The sequence below is a fragment of the Kryptolebias marmoratus genome, linkage group LG4, assembly GCF_001649575.2.
Source record: "Kryptolebias marmoratus isolate JLee-2015 linkage group LG4, ASM164957v2, whole genome shotgun sequence".
NCBI classification, from domain to species: domain Eukaryota; kingdom Metazoa; phylum Chordata; class Actinopteri; order Cyprinodontiformes; family Rivulidae; genus Kryptolebias; species Kryptolebias marmoratus.
The window spans coordinates 16409395-16435840 of NC_051433.1; the positions used below are offsets into that span (position 1 = coordinate 16409395).

Here is a 26446-nt window from a genome sequence, read left to right on the forward strand (position 1 = left end):
GAAGCTTTCAGCAGCAACAAGCTGTTATCACCTGCCTCAAACCTTCTCTTCCTCCAGGAGCTGGCTGCATCCCCCAGAAGAGTCCCATCGGCTCACAGCCCACATAGGAGCCTCCGACTGAAGCATCGCTGCTCACTGTTGAGAGGACAGGACAAAAACATTAACACAACAAAGTGTCAGCTTAGAAAGGACTGGTTTAAGCATTAACTCCACAGTAAATATGTTACATAGTAACCCGACTCACAGAAATATTTTGATTCGTTTAACTTTTGGCATTTTGTTCATATTTAACTGTAAAAAAAATTGCAGAATGAAAAAAATATAATGTTAAATTCAATAAATAGCTAAATGGCAACATAACTTTGTCAATATTTTAAATGTTTTACTGTTTCTTATTTACCAGTAAAAGTCACAAAGTGCACAAGATATTTTACAATATATTTCTAAAAACAAGGTGCAGATCATAAATAGTACTCACAGCTAAAAGCGCCGCTTGCGTTTGTGTTATAATGAGCGAACGCCTCCCACAGGTCCCCCTCGTCGCTGTGCATTCGAGCCCACACTGTGACGGGACAGTGGGGGGGCAGGAAGCCTCCTCTGATGCTGATCTGTTCGTCTATGAGGGCGCGGGCAGGAGCGGCTGTCAGGACCGGGGCTGGTCTGATGCTGCTGCTGCTCCACCGAGCTGAACCTGAACCGACAGATATTCACAGTTCTTATTGATTAACATGGTAATGTTGAGGATGTTCTGCACTGGAAGGCTGACAAACACAACAAAACTGAAGAAATGAAACCAGCATTTCTGAAAGAATGAATATCATGAACAACAAGGTTTTAAACTAAGATGTTGTGTGATCTGTTAGTGCTTCAGGGTGTGATGAGGATGACTCTCAGCTACTAGGTTAACCAGTTTAGATGTACATCCTTGATTACTGTCTGAGAGTTTCATTAAAATCTGTCCACTGACTCTAACAGAAGGACAAACAAACACGAACATTTCATCATCGCTCGTCTTTAATGGTAGTAAGCGTGCAATGATAAAAAAAGTAGAGAAACTGAACAAAAACATAACTCTTTTAGAAAAAAGAAAATTTAAAGAAACTCAAATTTGCAGCAAATCAGCCAAACAACTGAGTTTATAAACAATGCAAAAATCTGAATAGTAAATCTACAACTAATTGTGTTTTTGTCTTTTCTAACTTCCATAAAGATAAAGCTGCTGGTGCAAATTGACAGTAATAGGAGCAGAGTTACTTTTCTAGATTTAATAAAGTTTTATATTTTCTTAATACAAACACAAACTCTAAGAGCAGGGGTCTCCAACCCTCGTCCTGGAGGGCCACTATCCTGCATGTTTTCCTTGTTTCTCTGCTCCAACACACCTGATTCAGTGGCTTAATTACCTCTTCATGTTCTGCAGAATCACCCATTGATTCATATCAGGTGTGTTGGAGCAGAGAAACAAGTAAAATATGCAGGATTGGAGACCCCGGTCTTAGAGTGAGCTTCTTGAAAAACACAACAAAGAATAAAAATATCACCTGCAGGCTGCTGCAGACACGTCTGTTTCCCATAAACCCCAGGAAGAAGTTTCATCCTAATGTTGCTGAGCTGCAGGATTGCTGTCAGACGTGATCTGAACATTACGGCGCCTCCGTCCAATCTGTAGACAACAACGAACCAAAAATCAAACACTAAAATATGAAAAACATTTTTGTCACGTCTGTTTAGTGAAACTGAGCTGTTGTTCATGGCCACAAACCTGTTCGTACCAATTTAACAAAGAAATAAAAAAACTATAAAGGTCACTGAAATAACTTGAAACTGACGAAAGTAAGGAAAAAAACAAAAAGTGACTAAAAATCAGCTCATGAAAATCAGATACTGCTTTTGAATTTTGGTTACTTTGTTAGTTCACATAACTCTTTTTAGGACTAGTCCAGGAGTCAGTTTCAAAACTACAAAGTATTTATTCAGATCGGATCCATATTTATTCATCTATAAGTTATCCTCTGTCCTCAGCACTGGAATAATTAATCAATAGTTTGGACTTAGTCTCTCAATCGGGTAGTGAAAAAAATAACTTTTTGAGTAGATCTTAATGTTTAATAAATGAGAAGTCTGTTTGGTTCAACAGAAAATATATAATTGCACCTAAAGTAGTGATGTTAAAGCAGAGTGTGTGCAAACACTGGACGCTTGGCTCTGTAGTATATGAATTAAATCTGTTCTTTCCCCTAAATTTTGTTTTTATTCTACTTAAATTCCACTTTTTATGACGTAACAACAATTTTTCAGCTAAAACATTTGATCATATGCTTGAATAGTTAGGCAAAAAGTCCTAAACTCAATAAAAAACACAGAAAAAGGTTCAACTGTTCAACAGTCAATGATTTTTTAAAAGGTGATTAAAAATCCACCTGTGGCTCATCTATAAATAATAAACGTACGTGTCTGTCCTATGCTGCCACAGCATCGCCCCCTAGCGATGAAAAGGAACAACAGCGCTCATATGAACTTACACAATATTACATAACGGGGTGAATCAGCACACGAATCTATGTAACTCTATATAGAAGTTTTTTTCTTTACATTGAGGTCAACGTCACACATAAGTGCAGTGACATCATGGGAGAGGATCAATTATCCATTCATTCATTCATTTGTCAGTAAATTTTTCAGAACTTTGTTGAACTCAAAACTCAGACTGCTCAGAGAGGAAACAAATCAGACAGATTAAAGTCTAAAACATGATTGAGGGCAGCCGGGTCGAACCAGAACCGTCATTATAAAACACACGATAACACATTTAGATGAAGAGGAGCGTTCTGCAAAAAAGCTGAAATGACTGCATGAAAGAGCAAAGAAATTAGTCAGCACCTGTTTCCACATGTCATGTATTATAAACCCCAGAAGTTAATGTATATAAGTACACATATATAAGTATATATATATATATATAAATCATATATAATTTACCTTTTTCTGAGTAATCCAAGAGGAGTCAGGCTGAGGTCCAACAGAAACCAGAAACAGGGTCGAGTTAGATTGGACAGTTTTCCCCTCCTGAGCCTGGCCTCTTAGAGACTTAGGGAGCATCAACAAATTACTGACTGACTGACACATGAAAACCATAAACTAAATAGTCTCCATGTCATGTGACCTTCTGACCCAAAATTAACACTTTATTGTTTAACTCGGCTGGACAAAAAGAAAGAACAAACCCAATTTAAAAATGATTTTATGCTGCTCCTATTTTTATTGATGTTTTTTATGAATGATTATTATATATTTTTTGTAAATAGCTCCCATATCACGTGGCCTTGTGACCATATATGCTGAATTGTTTTTACCACACTGGACAATGAAAAAAACACCCAAGTTTACCACCTTTAAATGCATCTCCTATTATTTATTAAGATTTTCATGAATAATTATAAAGAGAGTTAAAATAACCTGCTTGTCATGTGACAGATTGGACAAATATCTGTTTTAGGAGGAATGATATTTTAAAAAGTTTTGAATAAAGAAACCTTTGTATATATGACATGTTATTTTTGACTAAGAATCGAAATATGGATATCTGCTTTATGTACAGCTTAGCCATTAAATGTTCATTCATTCAGACACATATATTGAAGTTTTTATAAAGTCTTGTAATTATACTGAGTCAAATGTCGTTCATGGTGAGGTGTCAGAGGACTATAATAGTCTGATCAAAACTGAAGCTTTTCATAACTGAGCAAGCTCTCTTGTTTTCTAACTCTGTCCTCCTGCTCAACATTTACTGCATCTTCTCAGATGCGGGTATATTGGTAGAAGGATGTTAGAGACGCAGCTGCCAGGAAAAAGACAAAGAGGAGACATATGGATGCAGTTAGAGAGGACATGGAGGTAGTTGGAGTGAGGACAGAGGACACAGAAGACAGAGTTAGAAGGAGGAGGATGACTCTGCTGTAAAGGGAACAACCGAAAGAAAAAGAAGTGACATCACACTACAATAATTCAACACCGAAGGTTGTTTTCCAGACAATCCAGTTTTTTTTTTGTTCAGGCATCTTCCTGGGCAGCAGCAGGGTGGCCCCTCCTTCTGTCTGGGCTCTACTTAGATTTCTACTGCAGGCAAGACAGTGATTACTGACATCAGCTCCATAGAACAACACTACAGCACATCCACATCATCTCTGTTTTTTTTAATTTGTGCTATATGTCTACATTTACATGGAAACATATCGTGTCTTTGTACTCCATGTCATTTTAAATGGCCAAGATTAAAACTTTATTGTCATTGTTATAAAATTCAACAATAATTTTACAATCACGTTTTATTAGTCCTGCACGGCTCAAGTCAAGAATGAAAGAAAACAAAATAAGCTTAATGTAAAACGATTGGCCGGAAAGATGGGAAGATGAAAACAAATTAATCTCCGTACAATTTTATTCCTGCATCTGAACAATGTCATGTTGTGAAACAACAGCAGATATACACAATTATGGATGTTTATGCTTAAAATGGGCTATTTAAAGTGCATGACAGATATCTGGTATCAGCTCGTAGGGACCTTCCATTTATGAGTTCAGTCTGCTGCTGTAATAACCTTCCTCCCCGCCTGACGGCTGGTTCTGAACTCACAGCTCCGACACAAACCGAACAGCTTCCTCTCGTGGAGAATCTGCAGTTTCATGAACAGCAACCAGTGAATTTGTGCGTTTCCTCAGCAAGATTCAGGGTTTTCCTGTCACATTTAGGAACATCGAGACATCTCTCAACATCGATTCAACACCGAAGGTTGGCTTCCATGAAATCCAGGACCTTTTTCCAGGCATCTTCCTGGGCAGCAGCGTGGGGGGCAGGGTGGCCCCCCCACATGGTGATCACTAGAAGCAGAAAAACCAAATTACTTCATAAGATAATATGGAATGTCTCAAAAAATGTCCAGTGATAAGAACAAAACAGTATTCAGTGACTCTAAAGTAGAGATTACAGCTCACATTTCTTGGGTTTGAAGCTCCACATGGACGCCCGAGCGTTTGGGGCGTAAGGCGGCTCGATGAGGTGACCGGCGCCGGGGTACGACAAGCGGGTGAACAGGTGGGACTTTCCAGCAGCCCTCAGGGTTTCCTCAATCTGATGATCAATAAATCAGCCTTTTAAAAACAATCATTCACTGTAAGATTAGTTAAAAAGAATCAAAAAACAAAACTGATAACTAAATTTTTTTTTTTTTCCAGCCATTTGTCTTCAGACATTAAAAACTACAAACTGCATTTTCTAGCTCACTAAAATAAACTGAACTAAAAAGGAGAAAATAGACATTTTTACCACGTCTGCATTCTCAACACTCGAGGCACTCAGATCATCTTCACCCACGATGTACATCAGTGGACAGTCGATCTTTTCTATCTGCAGAAACACAAGAAGTCAAAGCAGAATAAGAGACACAAAGGATGTTACTGAGATCATCTTTAAAACCCTTTAAGGACTGCTTGTGTTGTGTGGCAGTAAGGAGGGAGGATGTTCGGTCTTTGAAGGAGTTTCAACAAGTCATAAACTGGGTGTCCACATGTGGTTTATTGTCTAGATGTGATTGGATGTCACTTCCATGTCACAAAGAGTCCAGCCTCTCCTTCACTGCCTGGTTGACATCAGGAGGTGGACGGCATTCAAGTTTCTGAATTTCAATGTGAAAAAGACAGAAGTTATGCTGTTTACACCCAGTGGCACCAACAGGAACCCCTGCACCGACCTTTCCTCTCGTATCTCTTATGAGAAACACATTATCACAGATCTGGGAGTGAAAACGGATCCTTCCCTAAAACTAAGCAGTCATATGAACGCATTAGTTAAATCCTGCTTCCTTCTGTTGAGGCGACTGTCTAAAATGAAGCCCATCTGTTGCAGTGCCCAAATAAGAGCCTCTTTCTCAATGGCTGAATAATTAAGATGGTGTTGATTGAACTTCCTCAAAAAGAAACACAGGATGATCAGCACCTTCCTCATCTGTCTGCAACGAAACAGCTCCAGCGCCCACTTGACCTGCGTCAGCTTGTCGCTGGAAAGGCCGATCCAGCCGTGGAGTAGACAAAACTGATGCAGTGCTCAAGAGGAGTTTAACATTTCCAAATGCCTTCTGACAAGCTGAGGACCACCTGAACAGGACTTTAGCCTTTAAGTGGTTTGTCAATGAAGCCACAGTAGAAAAATTCTCACAGAAGCTCCTGTAGTAACCCACCATCCTCCTACGGTCCCTGTAGGAGCCGTAACACTACTACAGTTTCATTAATTAAGACGTTTCAGATTCATCAGAGTTACATTTATGGATTTTCTTAGGCAATAAGTTTGATATGAGAGAAGTTTTATTCCTGGACAAATAGTCAAGTCAGCAATGTAGGCTGTAAGTTAAGTGATCAAATCTGTGTGTCCTGAGTGTTTGTGACTGGATCATCCAACACAGGATGTCATACCAGCTGGGTTTTTTTCTCATTACCTTAACGATGCTCTCAGGGGGGAGATTAGCAGGTAAGGAGACTTCTTTGAAAATGACAAAACCCTGATCATCATATGTCCAATATTTTGGGAAGCTAAAAGGCAAAAAAGAAAGAAAAAGGCAGATAAACCCAGTTATTTGTTGAAATTATTGATAGCATCAGTAAGTCCCACCGTGTCTGTAATAATCCTAACAAGGAGCATGTGGAGAGGTTTGTGCTGATGTGGAGGTGTTTATCACTTTGTGGGGGTACAAATAGCTCGAGGATTTAACACCAACTCTGATCAAATTAAAACTGAAATAAAACTGGGAATAATTTCATAAACAGTAAATAATATAGTCCAGCGCTAAGAGAGCCCAGAGAAATCCACAGTTGTTAACTTATGTTTTGAAGATCTGAGTTCAGTGTTTGCTGGCATCTTTAACTTTCTGAAATCAGAAACTTTAATCATCCTTAAAAATGGTAAAATTGTCCTGAGTTTGTTTTTCAGAAGAAAAGGTGAAACTTTCTCTGTGATTGAAGGTGATTGAAACCAGCATTACTTTGAAGACCTCAATGACACTTAAACTTCAATAGCCGAGAACAGATTACTACACTTGTTTTCCCCATGATGTCCAAGTATCCATGTTTCCTTACCTATCAAAGTCTTCAGTCCTGCCCTCTGAGTCTGCGAGTGCCACCGTGCTTCCAACAGGGCCGTTAATACAAACCACACAGGAGGGCTGGAGAGAAGGATTTTAAAGTTTTAAAAATCCCAATTAACATAACGGTTTAGGGTATATTGTTGCATGTTTAATTATAGATGTGCCCTTAATTTTCTAAAGCAGGTATCAAATCAGACAGGAAGCTCTGTGACCGACCTTAACTCCCGTTTGGGCAGCGATGCGAAGCGTCAAGTAGCATCCAAAGGACAGACCGATGATCCCGACTCTGTCTGGGACGACCTGAGGGTGATCCTGAAGTAGCTGGAATGCTGCCTGTCCAGACAAAAAAATAAAATAAATACAATTTTCCTAAAAAGAAGCTTTTACAGCAGATCATAAAAACTTGCCCTTTATCCCACCTTGAAATACGAATCTCCAACATTGACTCTAGATGGTGGACCGGGTAAATCTTTGTGACCGAAATAAGCAAGAGAGAGACTAGCGTAGCCTTTGGACGCGAACAGAGAAGAGCGGTACTCTTGCAGTCCTCCACCCATTCCCCACAGATCCAACATGGCCGGGAACGGGCCTGGGCCTGCAGGAAACCAGTGAAACAGTTAGGGAACACTGATCTGTGGTTCCTTTAATCCATAAAGATCTTTTCTCAATTTTATTAGCATGTTTAAAAACAAAATGGTCAAATAAAGTGCTTTACAAGTCAGTTAGAAACAGGAAAAACATCAATAAATGTAGTAAAATATTAAAACACAATACAAAAGTTGTCTAAGAAGAACCTGAAGGTACTCAAGCAGAACTCAAACTCTAAAAAGAAGTGACTTTTCAGGCAGGATTTCAAAGACTCTGCAGTGTTAATATCAAGTAGGAGGTTGTTTTGGAGTCTGGGGGCGGCCTGATCCCCTCTGTGCTTTAATTCAGCCCTGAGCTGCACTCAGAGCATCTGGTTGGAGGATCTCACGGGTTCTTTTGGAGTTATATAAATCGAGCAGCTTCATTAAACAGCTGAGTACCAAAGCATTTAGAAACTATAAAAGTAAATAAACAGCATGAAAACGGACAGGCAGCCAGTGTAAATCTGATCAAACTGGAGTGATGCGTTTGTGCCTCCTAATGATTTGTAAAAGACACACACACACACACACACAGTCCTAGGAACTGAGCTTGAAGTGAAACTGGAACCGCCCATGTGAAACAAACAGGGCAAGATGGAAGTTTTTTTTTTTAAATGTGTTGCAGCAGTCCAACCTAAGAGGTAAAGAAGGCCTGGATAACTGCTTCTGACGACTGTGGTTACTTGCTTCTCTTATTTAAACGAGCTACAGTATCTAAACCCAGTCCATGATTTCTAACAGTGGTGGAGCAACAAGAAGCTAGAGAGCCAAGGCTTCTAGTCTGATTTCCAAATACAAAGTCTTGTCTTCATTTAAGGTAAGAAACGTCTGGTTCACCCAGTCTTTGACATCTTATAGACAGTTAAATAGAAGCTGCAGTGGGGCTGACACATTATTAAAAAGAGAGGTCGATTCAGATGTCGTCAGCATAACAATGAAAAGAAAGATTAAACCTCTGAGTACCAATCGGAAAGACAACATATACAAAGGAGGCAAAGTAGGACCCAAAATGGACCCTTAAGCGACTCCAAAACAAACAGGGGCTGAGGAAGAGGAGTGTTCCCCATAGATGCAGACAAATAAGGTCTGATCCACGACAGAACTGGGCCTTTGAGACCAACAACATGTTCAAGTCTTCACAAGAGGCAGCAGGGAAATCTTAAAAGAACTAAAACAGCTGAGCAACCTGAGTCAAGAGCTGAAAGAGAAGTATTAAAAAGTCTTTGAGCTGATGTCTCAGAGCTCGGACGGGATATAGACAATCCCTCAGATCTTAAAGAAAAATCTGCACATAAATGTGCCTAAATGCTCACCGGGAGGTATGAATAATGTTCCTATGATTCCATTTTGACGGATCTCTGTCCTCTTCACTCCTGGTGTGAGGTACCACCGCTCAGCAGTAACAGCAGCCAGCTCGGTGGTCTGACCTTCACCGGGGGAAACGTGACCCTCCAGTAAGGAGATGCGCACCACGAAAGGAGTCTCCACATTTCTCTTCCTCAGTCTGTGGATGAGAGGAACTTAGATAAAATAAAACCGTTTCAAAAGTGGAAAATCCAGACATTTACTTTGACTTGTTTTTTTTATTTTTGGACAGTGTAGACCCAGGACATTTCACGTGTTGTTTTATAAACTTTGATCGGTTTGCATCCATTCATGCTTGTTTCTGTCAGCTAAAGCATCATGCTGGCATTTGGGCTCGTAACGCTAGTATGACTAAATAATCTAAGTTGAATCTGCAGCGTGCAAACAGGCGTATGGATTAAACATCCACTTCCTGTAAACACGTTGGCTCATCTGGAGGGAAGTCAATAGCATGTAAATGTACACAGTTAAATGCATCAGCTGTAGCATTTTCTTTTGAAATTTTTACACTTTTCTTCAGGACTCGCATCTTGTTACTCTTCTTTTGTTGCCAAAATCTTTCTGAAAATCAAACTAGCATTCTATAAAAGGCAAGCACATCACAGGTTTAGTTCGGTGAAGCTTTCAGCAGCAACAAGCTGTTATCACCTGCCTCAAACCTTCTCTTCCTCCAGGAGCTGGCTGCATCCCCCAGAAGAGTCCCATCGGCTCACAGCCCACATAGGAGCCTCCGACTGAAGCATCGCTGCTCACTGTTGAGAGGACAGGACAAAAACATTAACACAACAAAGTGTCAGCTTAGAAAGGACTGGTTTAAGCATTAACTCCACAGTAAATATGTTACATAGTAACCCGACTCACAGAAATATTTTGATTCGTTTAACTTTTGGCATTTTGTTCATATTTAACTGTAAAAAAAATTGCAGAATGAAAAAAATATAATGTTAAATTCAATAAATAGCTAAATGGCAACATAACTTTGTCAATATTTTAAATGTTTTACTGTTTCTTATTTACCAGTAAAAGTCACAAAGTGCACAAGATATTTTACAATATATTTCTAAAAACAAGGTGCAGATCATAAATAGTACTCACAGCTAAAAGCGCCGCTTGCGTTTGTGTTATAATGAGCGAACGCCTCCCACAGGTCCCCCTCGTCGCTGTGCATTCGAGCCCACACTGTGACGGGACAGTGGGGGGGCAGGAAGCCTCCTCTGATGCTGATCTGTTCGTCTATGAGGGCGCGGGCAGGAGCGGCTGTCAGGACCGGGGCTGGTCTGATGCTGCTGCTGCTCCACCGAGCTGAACCTGAACCGACAGATATTCACAGTTCTTATTCCAAAAGTTCGATCAGCTGTATTTGTCTACTGGTTTGTGACATATTTTTGCTAACAGACAGACAAATAAACATAAACATGCAGCCTCTTGTGGTAAAAATGTGGAGTGACTCTTTTGGAAAAGATTAGAAAGTTCAAAGAAACTCAAATTTCCACTGAATCAAGTCAAACCATTTAATTTATAAACAATGCAGAAAGCTAAAAAAAAATATGTTGACCACTAACTGCCTTTTTGCTTTTTCCACAAAAATATAGAGATCTTTGTTCAAAAGCTGCCGATGTAGGTTAACAGTAATCCGTTCTAGGAGCAGAATTTATTTTCTAAAACAAACAAACAAAAAAAAAGTTCTTACCTGCAGGCTGCTGCAGACACGTCTGTCTCGAATAAACCTCCGGAAGAAGTTTCATCCTAGCGTTGCAGAGCCGCCTGATTGCCGTTAAACTCGCACGTGCTCTGAACATTACGGCGTCTCCTTCCAATCTGAAAGCAGTGAGAGGCAAATATCAAATTAAATTAGCACTGAATGGAGCCCGATCCAGGTTAAACATTAGCCTGTTATCTTTCATCTGACAACATTTGAAGTAGACATGAAACAGCAGGTCAGAGAGTGACGTCTAGATCGGACTACGATCAAACGTTTGCACTTTGGTGCAGACCACACATTTTATGTTTGGGCTGTAACAGTTTTGTTTTAAGTCCGTGTTTCATGGCGAGAAGCCAAAGTCTGAGGTTTAGCCACGCCCACACGTTGCGACGAAAACTCAGGGACTGTAAACTTTTAATCCCCCACGTCCTAATAGTGTACTGACCAGGTCTGAAGTTGACACGTCAAAATCTCCAGCAGCAGTTTGCTTAAATGTAAAAGTCTGGAAATCATGACTTAACTTTAAAATGTCCGACTTCCTGTTTGTCTAAGGAGGATGATGCAGGAGACCTTTTGGTGAGCTTAATAAATAAAACTGCCCACTAGAAACTGAGTTATTAAAAGGTCCTTGATATTAAAAATATTCGTATTTGAGAAACACCATCTAGGCTAATGTGGCCTTCAAAAAGCTATCTACAACAGGTAAGATAATTATTGTTCATAACCCACTTCAGAAAAAAATGAATTATTACTTTAGGACCTGCTTAAGAATTAAAAAAACATTTTACCCCTTTTAGTTAAAGTGCAAGTTTAAGTCCAGGAAACTTAGATCCAGTTAGTTTTCAGGATCAGGACCAAAATACTACCTTTTTATTTAGATCTGACTCATATTTAAAGTAGCTACTCTAATTACTGTGGGTAATACTGACTAATTTTAAGACTGAAATAAACAATTATTGGCGCATAATTCAGCCTGAACACTTATCTCCTGAAAGGAAACCTCAGGGTTCTTCGGAGAGAAAAGGTGAAAGTCCATAAAAAACAATGGGACTCACGGAACAGTCTGCAGGAAGAACAAGAACCTCCGAGCTGCAGAACAAACACACCGCAGCTGTTTCGACACTTTTTTCTGTCGCGCAGCTCAAAGCCGAGGAGTTCAAATGTTTCCCAAAACAGGAGGAGCTCCTGCTGATGGAGGCAAACTACAACTAAATGAGAAGGTCGACTCTGGTTTCTGCCTGCATCAACCAGTTTTCAATAAATCAGGTAGTTTTTCATTTAATATTTGCTCAAGTTCAACAAAACCGCTTCTAGACTCGTTACCGCCACCAAGTGGCCAGGAGGAGTCATTACTACTGCAACAACTACTAACACTGATATATATATCTATCTATCTATCTATCTATCTATCTATCTATCTATCTATCTATCTATCTATCTATATATATATATATATATATATATATATATATATATATATATATAAGACACTCATATAAAATGGATATTAAATTAAATATAATACTAATTGATTAACGACAGAAGTGTGTGTGACATTTGTAAAAATGTACAGTACAGTGAAGATAGTTTTTATTCCTTCCTTTTTCTTTGTGTTTATTTGGTCACTTCCTTTTTTTTCATCATTTACTTTCACACAAACAAACAAATATGTTTTTCCATGTTGTACATTAACTTGTTCTTATTAATTCTTTAAATAATACTTCATGTGTTTGTCTTTCTGATACATAAGGCAGAAAGAATCGCAGATATTAGCGACCAGCTGTAGCTTAACTTCACTAGACCTTAATTATACTTAAACTAGACAAAGATTTGTTTCATGAACCTTTGTTTTCCTGCTTCTGTGCATGCTCAGTTTCTCTTGTTTACAATGTCTTAACCTCTTTTACTTACAGTTTTGATCCCTATGATTAAACTTTATGTCATCTGGAAAGTAATAAACCAACAAAACTATTTGGCCAAAGAAGTTGTGACTATGTACGTATACTAAATGATAGCCGTAACGTCTTATGTTTTCTTCTAAAGATGATCACATTTGGATTTAAATTTGTGAATTTTGTTACATAAAAAGGCTCTGTTGTTCAGGCTGTTAATTCGTGGTCCTTTCGGTATCTACGTTTGTAGACTTTGCCTGTTCAATGATCACTGAGCTCAGTTTCTCTGGTCACAGGGCTTATGACTAAACTGTCAATTAGTAGGTTTTCTTGTTCAGAGCTGCATTTAGGAGTGTGATCTTCTAAAGAAAATGCTTTAAAATGCACACTAAGGCTTTTTCAGAGTAATTTAGAGCAGAGATCCTTTGTGTTTATTTAGATTTGTGTTTATTCTGTAGATCATCTCAGGATCTCCAGTCTGAAGGTTTGTGACCCACAGTGCGGTCCTGACCCCGTCTTTGGGAAGCGCTGGTTTAGAAAACTGAAATAATCCACATGGAAAACCAGAGGACACGACAAACACAAGAAACAAAGAACGCAACAAAAACTGTGACGTTAGTGAGATAAATGTTAGTTTGGATGTAAAATACCCTCAAAACAATGGAAGATTTTATACAATTAGATCAAAAACTAATTTTTTCAGAGTAAACAAGAATAATAAAAAAGAATAAACAATAAATGACAAAACATCAGTACTTGGTACATAAAGAATTAAGGCAGTGCTGAAGGCAGAGGGGTCCAACCTGGTACTAGAAAGATGTACCTAATAAAGTGACAGATAAGTGTAAAAATAAGAAATTGTGGTTTAATCGTTGATAACAGTGTTGATTGCATCTCTGAGGTCTTCGGCTGCCATGAAGTTTAAGCTCACAATAGCTGCAGCTCTTTTGGCCTTCATGTGTGCCATGTTGTCTGGCTGGTCAGCACCATCGAACACCGTGGTAGAAAAACCCCTGTTTGCACGACCATGAGTGATAAAAGCCCTCGCTTTAGGTTGACCTAATGTCAGCAAAAGTTATAAAACATTTGTGATTTGTTTAACAAATTGATAAGTCTGCGCAAGCTAAACAAAATGTTTGCATATGAGTATTTATATTTATTTTTTTTAGGAATATGTGTATTTATTGAAACAGTGCCATTCAAGCATCTCTGGTTGTTCAAATACCAGATACGTGGACAAAATGGGCTGTAGGTTGGGTAACATGGAGTGGGTGTGATCTGTGTGTTCTGTGTTTCCGCCGGCAGGGGGCGGTAATGAGCCCTAACGATGTTTGCTAACCGCCAGCAATCAACACAAGAAGAAGAGTAAGTTTGTTTCCGGTCCGCTGCTGTGACGTGTGTGGTGTGAACAGCTGGTGAACAGGGTTTAGCTAGTCGATCATTAATCTTCCAAAAAAAGTCAAACAACCCGGACAGAGCTTCTGAAACCATCAATAACCGAAGGGATTATCTCTTTTGGAGCAGTTTCCAGCTTCCGTGTTACAGTTTTCAGGTGTGTTTCCGTTTCCTGTCTAACACGGCTCACGCTAATAAACATGCTAACAGGGAAGCGATGCTTGTTTCGTGTTTGTTTTAGTTCACCCTCTACTTAGTTTCCCCTCAGCGGTGTTTACAGGACTGCCTCCCGTTTTTACTGAGTGTCGGGGTAGGATTTGTTGTTGGGTTCATCTCTCTTATGAAACTGATACCGTAACATAAAGTTTTAGCCACCTGTTTGTGTGCCTCTCTCAGCACAGCCTCGAGCGTTCAGATTCAACAACAAACATCTAGAAAGAGCTGACAAATTGTCAATATTTTAAATAAATTAAAAGGGTAAGAGAGAAGCTTATTTGTATCACAACATTGGTACTGTTTTTAGGGAAAGTATGCTGAAATTGATACTTCTACTACATAAAATCTAGAGAAAATACACTTATAAGATGTCTCAAAAGGTTAGCAGATAAATAAAAAGATAAACAAATTGTACTGAGAGGAGGTTTGAGTTTAGTTATAAAAAATATTCCAGTAAAAGCACTTATAGAAGCAGTTGTTTTCCAAGTTTGCGATGGTGATATTTCAATTTTAGTTTAAGGTTTTTATAAGCAGGTCATTTGAAGTTTTTTTTTCTGTGTTTCATTTAAACCAAATAGGTCAGCTTTGACTATTTTAAACAAAAACCCAAGATCTGACCTAATTTACCAGCTTTCTCTTTGCTTTTTCAGATCGTTGGATCACAGACAGGTTTGTGCTGAATGGGCCAGACGGCGACGTTTAGGGCCAGCTGCTAACCTCCTTTGGGCCTGCATGTGTGAACTCAGTCCAACATGGCCAGCAACTTCCGCAGCTACATCTGGGACCCGGTCCTCATCGTCTGTCAGATCGTGTTGATGCAGTGCATCTACTACAGCTTCCTGGGCCTGTGGTTGGCTGGAGTGGACAGCCTGGTGCAGAGCAGTAGATCACTGGATCAGATCTTCAGCTATGAGGTGAGTTTTGTTGGTCAAACTTTAAAAAAACAAAATAATGTTCTGTCATATTGTTGGCGCTTTCTAAACATCTGCTCGTCTTTTCCAGGTTCTTGGCTTTGCGACCATGCAGGGCCGGCTCTCGATGATGGCGTTCATCTTGAACTCTCTTACCTGGTGAGAAGCGTCTTCAGTCTTTTATCTGAACACACGTTTTAGTATTGTTGTTAAAGAATGTCTCAATATAAACATTTCAGAGAGCACCGGTGATTTTTTTTTTCACTCTTTTCTTGCTCAATAATCACATCAGTTGAAACAATATTATTGAAAATGTTAAATATACATATATTTTGCTTATTTTGTTTTGTGGTAATCTATAAAGTTTAGCATCTCTGCAGTCATGCGACAATATAGGTAGGCTTCGTTATAGCTGTAAATGTTTTTATTATTTTTCAGCGGGAAAAGGCTCGCTTTGACAAAGTTTGGCGAAGGTGTCGAGTTTAAAAACACAAAGATTTACACTTTTGTTGTCTTCTAATTTAATATCCCGTTACATCTAGTACTCTTATGGCCTCAGACTTTAGTGTAGTTCCATCAAACAGAAATACTTTGTTGCGGACGTCTTCTTCCATCTTGCCCACCCGTCTCTGGTGTATAATAGTTCAGTGCAGGAATGATAGTTAAATGAAATAATAAAGGATTTACAATGTTTTGCTGTCAGTTCTTCTCCTGAAAATGTGTTTTTAGCCTTTGCCAAATGCATGTCACGTTTCTGTGGCGCAATGGTGTAGGTTTCGATTTGGTTTATTTGTCCAGACGAACAGTACCTGTGCTGTGAAGCTGATTTTTTGACCCTTTAAGAGAAAAACTGAACTTTGAACCCCATGTATCTGAGTTTTATGTAAGAGACTTTTCACCTATGACTCTTGAAGGAGGTTCAGAACTTTGTCACCTAATCTGGAACTGGTTGTTCTCATTTTAGCTCTAATTCCCCTTCATCATCCTTTTAAAATCCAGTGACTTCCACTATCATAACAACGCTGGCTGGTTTATATAAAATTTTTGAAATAACCAGCCGTGTCTTATTGTTTTGGCAGCGCCCTCGGCCTGTGGTTCTTCATCCGCCGGGGGAAACAGTGCCTGGACTTCACGGTCACCGTTCATTTCTTCCACATGATCGGCTGCTGGATCTATAACGCCCACCTTCCCTCCGCCCTCTCCTGGTGGCTCGTCAACGTGGCCTGCATGGCGCTGATGGCTGTGATCGGAGAGTACCTGTGCATGCGGACTGAGCTCAGGGCGATTCCCGTCAACAGCGGACCCAAATCCAACCTGTGAATTTTTGTCTTCGATTCCACACTGAATTTTAACCCAAGAAGGAACTTGGTGGGCAGATTTTTATTTTTTTCCCTCTCAGTTTGTAAAGAAAAAGGAACAAAAATCAGCATGAACACTGACAGGATTAATAAGCATCATGTCATCAAGTGATCCATCTGCTGACTTGATATTTATTCAGAGCTGCTCATTAAATGTAGAACAGTATTATCTGTGTAATATAGATAGATATATTTATATATCTATCTATATTACTGTGTAATGTATGAAAATGTTCTTGCTTTAAAGTAACATCTGTGTATACTCTGTGTTGTTAATACATTACCACTCTTTCAGCTGCGTATCAGAGGTTGTCACACACTTGAACAAACTGCAGTTTTCAGTTCACACTATGATATCGACACGCTGCGTGCACATCGTCCTGCACGCTCGTGACCCGCTTGTGTTTAGGCTATTTCTTAAAGTTAATTGTTAAGTGACGTGTTCGCTTTTACAGAGTAATATTCAAGTTTTCCGACACTGTATTCAATCATCGCGTTAACCCAAAGATAAGACGGTTTCCCGCTTCAGAAACACAACTTCTTTTATTTTATTTTATTGTTTTAAAATCAGGAATAATGAAATCAGGCTTGGTTTTACATTTCTGGATAAATCTTGTGCAGTCAGTCTCATACTGATCGTGATATTGTCTCTTTTTTTTTTTTTTTTTTTAGCTGACCTGGTTCTGTTTTTTGCACAGCTTGCCTTGTTTTATTTCTCGTTGTGTTGTTGTGGATTTTGCTCGTCAGCCGTCATCTGTGGTCTGACACCAGGGAATGTGGTGTGTAAAGTGGAACAGTGTCTCTGTGCTGCTGCAGGGACGCCTTTTAAAAGCACCTCCATTAGTGTTGCACAAGCATTCTTTTTGTTGCCTCACATCCTGGAATTGAAATTTATTTATTTTTATTTGATTGTAAGCAATGATCCTACACAAGACACTCCAGATTAATGAGATTAAACTGGGTGGGGGGGGGAACTAAAACCGAGAAGTGCTGCATGTAAATGTACTCCTCCCCTTAGAGTCAGTCGTTTGGCAGCAGGAGCAGCTGGCTACATCTGAACACTGGAGTTCATCTTTGTTCTTCGTGGCGAAACCGCTCCTTCAAGCTTAGATGGACGCCGCTTGCACGCTGCAATCAGTGTCCGCTCAGAAACGAATGCAAGCGAACCGTTTGGACTATTCTGAAATATTTACATTAAAACATTTCAAAGACAGCGTTGAGTAAATGAAATAAATTTTAAAAACCTGAGAACGAACTCACTTTTGACACAGTTCTTTGCAAGTATTTGGCTGCAGGACCTTCAGCTGCAGAGGCAGACTTGAAGGTAACGGAGCTAATGTGACTGATAACAGATGATTGTGAAAAATAAATGAATAAAACTTTATTATTAATCCTATGAGAACAACATTAAAAGACGACCCACTGTGGTGTTACATACCGCTGCCTGCTGAAAGGCCAAGGAGGACCATAATGTTTTTGTCTGTGTCTATTAGCAAAATATCTCATGAACCATCTCATGATTTTAATGAAACCTTCATGGAGTAATCATCCTAATCACCTTTACTATTGATTAACTTGTGGAGCCAACCCAGTTCAAGATGGCTGCCACAGTGAACTGACCTTAACAAACACAAAAATGACTATAATTCAGTCATTTTTTTCAGATATAAAATCTAGAGTGATAGTAGCTGAGAGTCATACTCATTGCATCCTGAAAGTGCTGCTCAGTGTGTGAGATCTCTGTTGAAAGCTTTAGCATCAACTGCTGGAGTCAGCCCTGTTTGTCTGTTAGCAAAATATCTCATGATCCACTGGACAGATAGTAATGAAACCTTCAGAAAGTAATCATTGGATGTACATCTACAAATGATTAACTTTTATAGTCAATGTAATGCAAGATGGCCACCATAGTTAACTGAAATTAGCCAACACAAAAATGGCTAAAACTCTGTTAATCTTACAGATACTGAGCTAAGTTTTGATGTGGTAGTAGCTGAGAGTCATTCACAACATATGCTACACTCGGTTATATTGCATGGTTATTGCAGATAACGCAACAACTCTGTCATGAGAGGCGGCGGGCGATATGCATTCCTTCGAGGATTGCTCAGGCTTTTAATTTGGCACGGGTAGGACAAGGAGCGAGGAGAGCAGTGGCTTCACCCGTGTGTGGAAGTGTCTGAGAGGGAGCAGGAAAGAGGGAAGGGTAAATGTATAGACACGAAACAGAAGGTGATATCTAATGAGCCGTCACGTTTCAGACTGAAATAGCCTTTTCCTAATAAAATGAGCACATCTCTACTTCTCCTGAGGCTGTGATCCCTCATCTTCTCCCACTTCTGCCTCTGCAGGAAATATCCAGGTGGAAAAAAAAAAAAAGCAGATGGTAGAGCACTAACGAGTAAAAAAAAAAAAAAAAAAGATTAGCTGTGATCCTCATGTGTTACAGCGGGGGAAACTTAAAAAACAGAAATGAGTCGTTCGGGCAGCACAGGGCCCGGGCTTACGGAAACATTCACACGCAGTCCTTGTTTTTAACACTTGTGCTTTATTGTTACAGTTACATTTCCATATATTGCTTTACAGAGTCTCGTAAATGTTCCTTGCGTTAAAAACCATATCGTTTTTTTACATTCAGGATTGTTCTTCAGGTTTAAACTGTGATGGGAGTTCGTTCCGGTGGTGGCATACGGTTCATGATCGAAATCAGTTTTCATGCTTTCATCACCAGCATAGGAAGGACGGAAGGAGGGCCCTCTTCAGAGAGGAACATATTGCTCATGCTTTGTGAAACATCAATACTGTTTTTTGTTTTTTTTTGTTTTGTTTTTGCATTTCTACCACCAGGCACGCAATGGATGACAGAACGCTACTACTCTGATAATAAACAGAAACGGGGCGGCACGAACATGCTCGTGGCGAAAAGCGGGGGGGCCGGGGGGTGGGGGATGTGTGGACAGTAAAACCAGCAGTCAGCCTAACTTCATGCACAGACCACTTTACACTTCGGCCCGAGGTGAAATAATTAACAAGGTCCAGTTTTCGGAGGCGTCACAAACATTATCATGCATCTGTGAGGAAATATATTTGACAGGAAGTATTCACACAGCTCGCTTTGCTGATGCCTGTCAGGACCCTCGGGGTGCAAACGGTGACACAATAAATAAAGTACGCAGACACATGTTTGCCTTTTCCTGTAACATGGGAACTGTGGTAACGGTGGATGGTTTTAATGCAAACCCTATGAACCATCACATAGAGTGACTTCTAAATAAAGTTTGATTGTGACTAATTGAAGGGGAATGATGTCAAATCAGTTGATATAGCACATTTAAAAATGACAAGTTTACAGTTCAGCCAAAGAAGGTAATAAAATTCAGTATATAAAAACAACAAAGATAAAAAATAATCCAATAAATGGAATTTAAAAAAACCACAACAACATATATAAGATCTATTAAGGTCTATTCTTCTCGAGTTGAACTAAAGAAGAGACGAGTCTTTAGCAGAGATTTGAAACTGTTTCAATAACTGGAGCAGCTTCTGCGAAAGCTTGATTACCTTCTTGCTTTAATCTGGATCTTGGAACATTTAAAACCCTGTTCAGACCTGGAACACGAGTCCTGACTGAATCGGTCGGGTGTTCACGCCCGGCGTTAAAATCCATCCTGAGTGATCGGGATCTCAGCACGGATGTTAGTGCCAGGTGTGGCCAGGTGTGGCCAGAACGTGGCCCATGTGTCGATTTGCGTGTAGCGATCTGTTCACTCAGGACAGGTGTGGATACTGAGAGCATTAGTTCAATAAGATGCTGCTAGACCATTTAAAACTTTAAAAACTGAGCTGGAACCAAATGACTGTTTTCTTTGAGATGAAGAAAGTTTAGTTTTATCCAGATTTTGATTTGACTTTAACAGTTTAAGAGTGGTCTCAGAGGGGCTTTGCTGTGTGATCCAATGGGCAGACAGACTTGGATATCCTCAACAAATCAATGACAAGAAACAGTCTTTTTAAGTCCCACTACAAAGCAGTTATAAAGACCTGCAGCATGCATTTGCTTTTGCACTTTTTGGGGAATGCTGTGGTTGCGCAGCTCTCGGCTGATGGTCACGTCTGTTTCACCATCAATATCAACAACAGTGGAGGACGCCATTAGTCGGAGCAGTGTGCTGTGGGTCTTTGGCTTCATTTTTTTAAAGATGAGTTTGAAAGAAAGCTACAAACATTCAGAGGAAGGAGTCACAGGAGGCTAAACTCGGATAGATCAGTCTATATCATGCTGCACTCGTTCAAAGAAGAGCTCGTCGTGGCAGACGACGGCGGCAGTGAAGGGCCTCAGCCGTTTTAGGGCCGAGGGTGCTGGAAGAGCATTTCATTTGCTCGGCCAGTCAGAGAATGCTTATGTATGGACCAATCACACCCTCTTTCGTCACCCGAGAGTGCCTGCTCTAAAGCGGGAGCTAAAAAAAACCCAATAATCTTTGTCTTAAGGACTACAGATGGCCACACTGCAGTGCAAAACCAAACTACAGAAAGGCTGAAGTACCCTAAATGAATATAAGACTTAAAACTGGTCCCAAACTGCACCTTCTGTTTCCTTAAAACAGCAACAGAGTAAATATCCATGGCCCAATAACGAATCTCTGAGGAATCCCAAAATTGAGAGGGTCTGTGGAAGAGGAATAAGCCTCTTGAACAGAACTGCGCCTCTAATGCCTCAAGTTATCACGGTGAGATATTCTGACCACCAGTATCAGCTAAACCACAGCATTTAAACTGGTTTAACTTGTTTCTGGTTGCAGCTTTTGAGGGGAAAAAAAGCTAAAAATTTCTTACATTTGAGCATTAAAAGCACATTTTAGGTAATCAGAGATGTTAGGGTCTCCTTGTTTTTACTGTAACACACTGGAAACTGAACACTTACATAATAAATAGTTTGTTATTACAGAAGTTGGTGGTTTTGTTCTTACATAACGCTCCTCATTAGTCATTAATTGCATTTAAGTGAACCAAATGTTTGACTTCTTTCGGTGTAACTAATCAAGCTTGCCTCGGTAATAGACGCGTCTGCATTTCTTTCCTCTTTTTAACTCAGCTTCCCGACAGAGATTTCTCTTTTGTAAAGCTGTCGCTTCTATTTTCCCCAAAGTTTCAGCGTTCCAGATCACTGCAGGTGAGCGATTTCACACAAAATCTGCAAGTCGAAATTCACTTCCGCTATTTTTATGCATATAAAAAAAAAATCCTAAATCAATCAATAAATAAATAAATCAAGAGCCATGAGATTATAAAAGCGTGAGCCGGTTGTGTCAGAGAAGTCTGTTTTTGGTGTCTTCATAGCAGCTGTGCAACATCAGCCACCGAAGGCTGAAATGTTGTAGTGTGGGGTTAAAAAAGGGTCTAAATATACAAGTTGCTTGATTATCTCTTGACAAGTTTGTAACAATTTAAAAAGATTAAAAAGGCATTGTGAGAATAGCACTCTGTAATTTTTTTTTTTCATTTTATTTTCTGCGTATCAATGAGAGCAAGAGTTTTGCTGATATTGCTGTTAGTTTTAGAGAAGTGCTCCTTTGCTGTATTTATCTTTTATTTATTTATTTTTGAAAGGTGTTTAATAATTGCTTCGTGATGGCTTGGCTCCGTCGTGTGCGCACAAACTCAGACGAGATTAAGATGGCTGTTTGGATGCTGACAAGCACCAACTGGAAGAAGTCTGAAGAAGCCGGGTTGACATTTTGCCTGTGCATTAAAAATGCAACACGCTCCCCCGCGTGGCGTGTGCAGCACGCATCAGTCGGGCTGCCGGGAACCCCGGGTGTGCGTGCTGATGAGTCTGTGGACCTTCGGATCAGGTGCGGCGCTGTGCCTTTTCCCTCCCCCTTGTGATTACGGCAGGGGTGGGGTTCGGGTGGAGCTCGGCTGCTCGGATGATGCCTCTGGTTCAGACAGCGGGAACAGGCTCGTTCAAAGTTCAAGGCTAATTTAACATGCGTTTTGCTCCTTTTCCCTTTATTGTTTATACTTTATTTAAACTAAGACATTTAGTTCAGTGCACCTACGTGTTGACATTAACAAAGATGGACAAAGCGTCTCTGCCTTCTCCTGCTGTTTAAATTTGTAGAGAAAATGTCTGCTGTCCTGGGTGGTGTCATGTTGTATTTCTGGATATGGACCACAGCATCCCTATTATAACCCCAGCAGCAATGCCAGGGTGTTCAGATCAGTGAAAGCCACAAAAATTATTCTGGATTACAGTTGTGCATTAAAGTTATTTAGTCTTCTTGTTATTTATGTCGCAGAGCTCTTTTTATACAGCCATAATACATCAAAACTGTGAAACTTTTTATTCTATAGAAAAACTCTCAGGCTCTCAGACCGACTTTATATTTTCTTTGTGGAAAATTCACAACATTAGTAGCGTGTAAGAAACATTTTCTTACCCAGGTTAAGACAAAAAAACACGTTGGCCTGTTTTAGCACTGAGCCACGTGTTTTCTACCATCTTTTTTGATGGTCACCTGCTCAGATGATGCACGTTTTGTTTCGTGCCTCGGGGCAAAAACATTAGTAAGACTGGCTCTGGAAGTATGGGAAGCTAAAAAAGCGGATTAAGAAGCAACGTCCCTTCCTACGCTTTTACGTGACCGGCTTCAGGTTTAGTTGTAGAAATGTATAAAAACTTTCTGTCCGATTGTAGCTTTTAATCTCAGCAAAGTGTCGTCCGTTTTTAGGCATCCACTTTCTAAAACGACAAATTCTCCTTCTCTTCGGGATCACGAGCGGCGTCAGCAACAGAGAGCGAACGAGACAAATCGTCTCCTGTCGTGGTGAAATGAACTCCACGACGACTGCTTTCAAAGTGACTTCAGGGCTGAATCCACGAGCTGAGTCTTCACGGAGATGAAGGTGCACACCGGAGGCCGTGCTGGGCTGAGCCGGATTATACTAACTGTGGTACAGAAATATGTCGAACCCGTGTTGTTTATTAGCAGCTCAGAGCCACAGGTGTTTGACAACATTTAAAATCCTTTAAAATCAAGGGACTGATTGCTTTAATCTGCAAACATTACTCATCAAAACAAATACTGATTGTCCTGCCACAGAGCACGCCGAGCTCTATGTCAAAATAATCCCTTAAGACTTTTTATTTTAAATCCTTGGCTTTAAGTTTGAGTTCAAAGGGGCTGAAACTCACGGAATAAGAACCCCCACCCTCCATCTCATCACCCCACCCCACCCCCACCCGGACCTGCGCCCTCTATACAGGGGACCAGCCGGGCCCCGACACGACCAGCACCAGTGACAGGACAAGAGCAGCAAAAGGCAAACTTCTGCCGGGAGAGGAGCTGGGGCTGCACAGGTCGAACAGACTTCCCTGGAAGCGGAATTTCCTGGAGTCCTGCCTCAGGGTCTCCCAGATGAAGCTGACCTCCTCCTTACAGTCGGACAGCGCCGTGAGCGCGCATGTGTGGAAGTCTTCCCAGTGGCTGTGGTGAAACAGAGGAACATCACTCAGAATCGTCTCCCCCCCCGCCCGCCACCGACGACAGCACTAGTGCTGGCTGTCGCGGATTAATCTGTTTGCCAATAATCTATCGCTCAGATGTCTCAAGGAAGTCAAGCGGAGCCTTTAATTACCATGGCAACAGCATCGCGGAGCGAAACAACATCACACATAATATTACAAGTGGGCAATTTTCAACACAAGGCTTGTAAGTGTAAATCTTTGTTCTTCGATACACTGCCGGGGACGTGGAGTTTGGGCAGAAATGATTGCAAAAAAAAAAATGTCCCCAGAATTTCATTACTGCTGGAGCGAAGTCATAAAATATTAAACAAAATGGCTCTGTGTCTCGACACCCTTCATTCCTCTGCTCTCCCTCAAAGATACCAACATCTGCTCTCCCTCCAAAACATCTTCTAAAGAAAAGCAGATTTATCTTTATCTGTGCACTCAGACTTACATTTTTAATTCAATTTAACTTTTTTAACGCCATCTAAACAAACGTATGTGTGTTTTTTTATTTTTTCTGACACATGAAAAGCTCACTGTCACCTGCACACTGCTGCCACTCCACTCTCGCTGGTCACGTTCTCCTGGTAGTTGTCCATGCTCTCTCCCAGCTCCAGGACACACTCAGAGAAGTCCCGATAAACGTTCTCACACTTCACATCGGCCGAGTCTCCAGGCACTGTGAGGAACAGCAACACTGCAAGAAAAAACAGGGGAAAGTCAAACTTATATTTGGAGGTTTTTGGACCACAAATAGATACGTTTAAAAGGATGGTTTTGGTTTTTAGAAGCTGGGTTCTCTGGAAGGGTTACGAGCAATTAACATCTTACCTGCTGTAGATAGCTCTTTGATCGATCTCAGTTTGGAGAAGTTTTTTTAAAGAGAAACAGGTTCCCACAGCTATGATTGTATTACTAGAGAGGAACCATCAAAAGCCTGCCTCTCTAATGGTATAGGGGTGCATTGGTGGCTACGGCATGAGCAGCTTACACATCTGGGAAAAGCACCAATTGATTAAATATATATACAGGTTTTAGAATAATGTAGGCTCCTGTCCAGACAACGTCCTTTTCAGGGAGGACCTTGCATCTTTCAGCAGGACGATGCTGACAACAGCAGACCTCTCACCAGCTGATAACGTTTGACACGTCACAAAGCAGACCCTGGACTGTTGAGCAACTGGAATCCTCCTCAGACGTTTACAGACTGATGTTAAGAGAAACAGAGAAAAACTTGGTCCTATCCGGGGTTTTTTTAATGTGTTGCTGCCATAAAATACCAAATTACTTATGTTCTCCTAAAAATTATAAAACCTCTTTAAACATTCGATATGTTTACTATGATCTACTGTGAATAAAGTTTCACACATACCTCAACTTTTCAGAATTGAGCATTTTAGTACTATTACTTTACTGCTGTAGTGGTTTATAATTCTCTAACTGCTGAAATTACAGTATATTGTATGCACAAGTGTGTGTGTGTGTGTGTGGTGTTCTGACTCTTAAAGCGCTGCATCAGGTAAGATATTAGCTGTTCTAACCTTTCCACAGATCCCCCGCTACGCTTTAAAACCGAAATGAGCAAATATTTGTGCACGGACGTTAGAAAAGGTGTCCCTGTCGTGCACGAAACCATCTCAGTCATCGGAAACCGACAGAAATGTGCAGTGGAAAAAAAGGCTGCACGGCAGATATTAAATGTTTAAATTGTAGGCAGACCTGCACGCCTGTTCGTTTCTTTTGTTCCGGGGTGTTTGAAATGTAAACGATGATGGAGTAACACGCACACGGCCGGAACAAATTAGGTCCACATACTGTTTCTATTGTTAGGCATCTCCTGCTCTGAGGCTCGAAGGGAGCAGATGTGAGTCAGGTTGTTGTACTACAGCCAGCTGGCCGCGGTCCAGCTCTAATGTAAGCATCAGTCCTCAGATAAAGATGCGGTCAGCATCCTCACAGAGAGCAGCCTAACGCGGCTCCCTGCAGCAGGAGCAGCCGGGACCCCGGAGCCGGGACCCCGGAGCCGGGAGTCCGGAGCGAGCGGGTCTTACCAAAGCCGGCCACTGCGAGAACCGCTCCGGTCTTCGTCGGCGTGAATGGTCCCATTTCATCCCATTTCAGTCCGGGCAGAGGGCGCGGGGAGCTGTCAGAGCCTCGGAGGGATGAGGAGGAAGAGGAGGAGGAGGAGGAGAAGGAGGAGGAGGAGCAGGAACCCGCCCCGCGTCAGCCGCACATTTCGAGGAAACCGCTCGGCGACTGAGCGGCGGCGGCGGAACCGTCGGTGCGCGCGCGGCTCCTGCTCGGTGTCTTCCTGCCTGACGTTACCTGC

The 26446-nt window shown here is 40.8% G+C and overlaps 4 protein-coding genes across 4 annotated transcripts in view; 1 reads left to right on the plus strand and 3 right to left on the minus strand.

Annotated features, from left to right (window-relative positions):
• Positions 1-3094, minus strand: part of LOC108235644 (bile acid-CoA:amino acid N-acyltransferase-like) — a 10039-nt gene extending 6945 nt beyond the window's left edge. Inside the window, exons 1-4 of the mRNA XM_017415764.3 lie at positions 2980-3094; positions 1542-1663; positions 479-691; positions 36-135 (exon numbers count right to left, since the gene is read on the minus strand). Of these exons, the coding sequence (XP_017271253.1) occupies positions 36-135; positions 479-691; positions 1542-1644 (416 nt within the window). The 5' untranslated portion in view covers positions 1645-1663; positions 2980-3094. The remainder of the gene's footprint in view (positions 1-35; positions 136-478; positions 692-1541; positions 1664-2979) is intronic.
• A 1084-nt stretch (positions 3095-4178) lies between these two features.
• Positions 4179-12138, minus strand: LOC108235667 (bile acid-CoA:amino acid N-acyltransferase). The gene is made up of 12 exons (XM_017415796.3): positions 11885-12138; positions 10818-10945; positions 10223-10435; positions 9780-9879; positions 9076-9266; positions 7553-7728; positions 7350-7466; positions 7126-7211; positions 6489-6582; positions 5324-5404; positions 4993-5128; positions 4179-4878 (listed from the first exon to the last, which is right to left on the minus strand). Exons 2-12 carry the CDS (start codon positions 10924-10926, stop codon positions 4778-4780), a joined length of 1404 nt encoding a protein of 467 aa, XP_017271285.1. The 5' UTR covers positions 10927-10945; positions 11885-12138; the 3' UTR covers positions 4179-4777.
• Positions 12139-14078: 1940 nt separating this feature from the next.
• sys1 (SYS1 golgi trafficking protein) lies at positions 14079-17849 on the plus strand. The gene is made up of 4 exons (XM_017415828.3): positions 14079-14273; positions 14983-15246; positions 15335-15402; positions 16323-17849. The coding sequence occupies exons 2-4, from the start codon at positions 15085-15087 to the stop codon at positions 16561-16563; spliced, it is 471 nt and encodes a 156-aa protein (XP_017271317.1). The 5' UTR covers positions 14079-14273; positions 14983-15084; the 3' UTR covers positions 16564-17849.
• Positions 17850-23846: 5997 nt separating this feature from the next.
• On the minus strand, positions 23847-26436 carry LOC108235681 (neuritin-like). Its single transcript, XM_017415829.3, has 3 exons — positions 26169-26436; positions 24661-24814; positions 23847-24091 (listed from the first exon to the last, which is right to left on the minus strand). Exons 1-3 carry the CDS (start codon positions 26221-26223, stop codon positions 23863-23865), a joined length of 438 nt encoding a protein of 145 aa, XP_017271318.1. The 5' UTR covers positions 26224-26436; the 3' UTR covers positions 23847-23862.
• Positions 26437-26446: the final 10 nt, after the last annotated feature.

What these genes read in the sequence shown, in the direction of transcription:
- LOC108235667 (XM_017415796.3), bottom strand. Translation starts at nt 10,926, where the DNA reads ATGTTCAGAGCACGTGCGAGTTTAACGGCAATCAGGCGGCTCTGCAAC. An exon ending in GGAGGAAGAGAAGGTTTGAG is followed by an intron (nt 9,267 to 9,779) that starts GCAGGTGATAAC and finishes TCTCATCCACAG; the next exon opens with ACTGAGGAAGAGAAATGTGG. An exon ending in CTGCCCAAACGGGAGTTAAG is followed by an intron (nt 7,212 to 7,349) that starts GTCGGTCACAGA and finishes CCTTCTCTCCAG; the next exon opens with CCCTCCTGTGTGGTTTGTAT.
- LOC108235681 (XM_017415829.3), bottom strand. Translation starts at nt 26,223, where the DNA reads ATGGGACCATTCACGCCGACGAAGACCGGAGCGGTTCTCGCAGTGGCC. An exon ending in TCTCGCAGTGGCCGGCTTTG is followed by an intron (nt 24,815 to 26,168) that starts GTAAGACCCGCT and finishes TTTTTCTTGCAG; the next exon opens with TGTTGCTGTTCCTCACAGTG. An exon ending in GGAGTGGCAGCAGTGTGCAG is followed by an intron (nt 24,092 to 24,660) that starts GTGACAGTGAGC and finishes GTTTCACCACAG; the next exon opens with CCACTGGGAAGACTTCCACA.
- sys1 (XM_017415828.3), top strand. Translation starts at nt 15,085, where the DNA reads ATGGCCAGCAACTTCCGCAGCTACATCTGGGACCCGGTCCTCATCGTC. An exon ending in ATCAGATCTTCAGCTATGAG is followed by an intron (nt 15,247 to 15,334) that starts GTGAGTTTTGTT and finishes CGTCTTTTCCAG; the next exon opens with GTTCTTGGCTTTGCGACCAT. An exon ending in ATCTTGAACTCTCTTACCTG is followed by an intron (nt 15,403 to 16,322) that starts GTGAGAAGCGTC and finishes TTGTTTTGGCAG; the next exon opens with CGCCCTCGGCCTGTGGTTCT.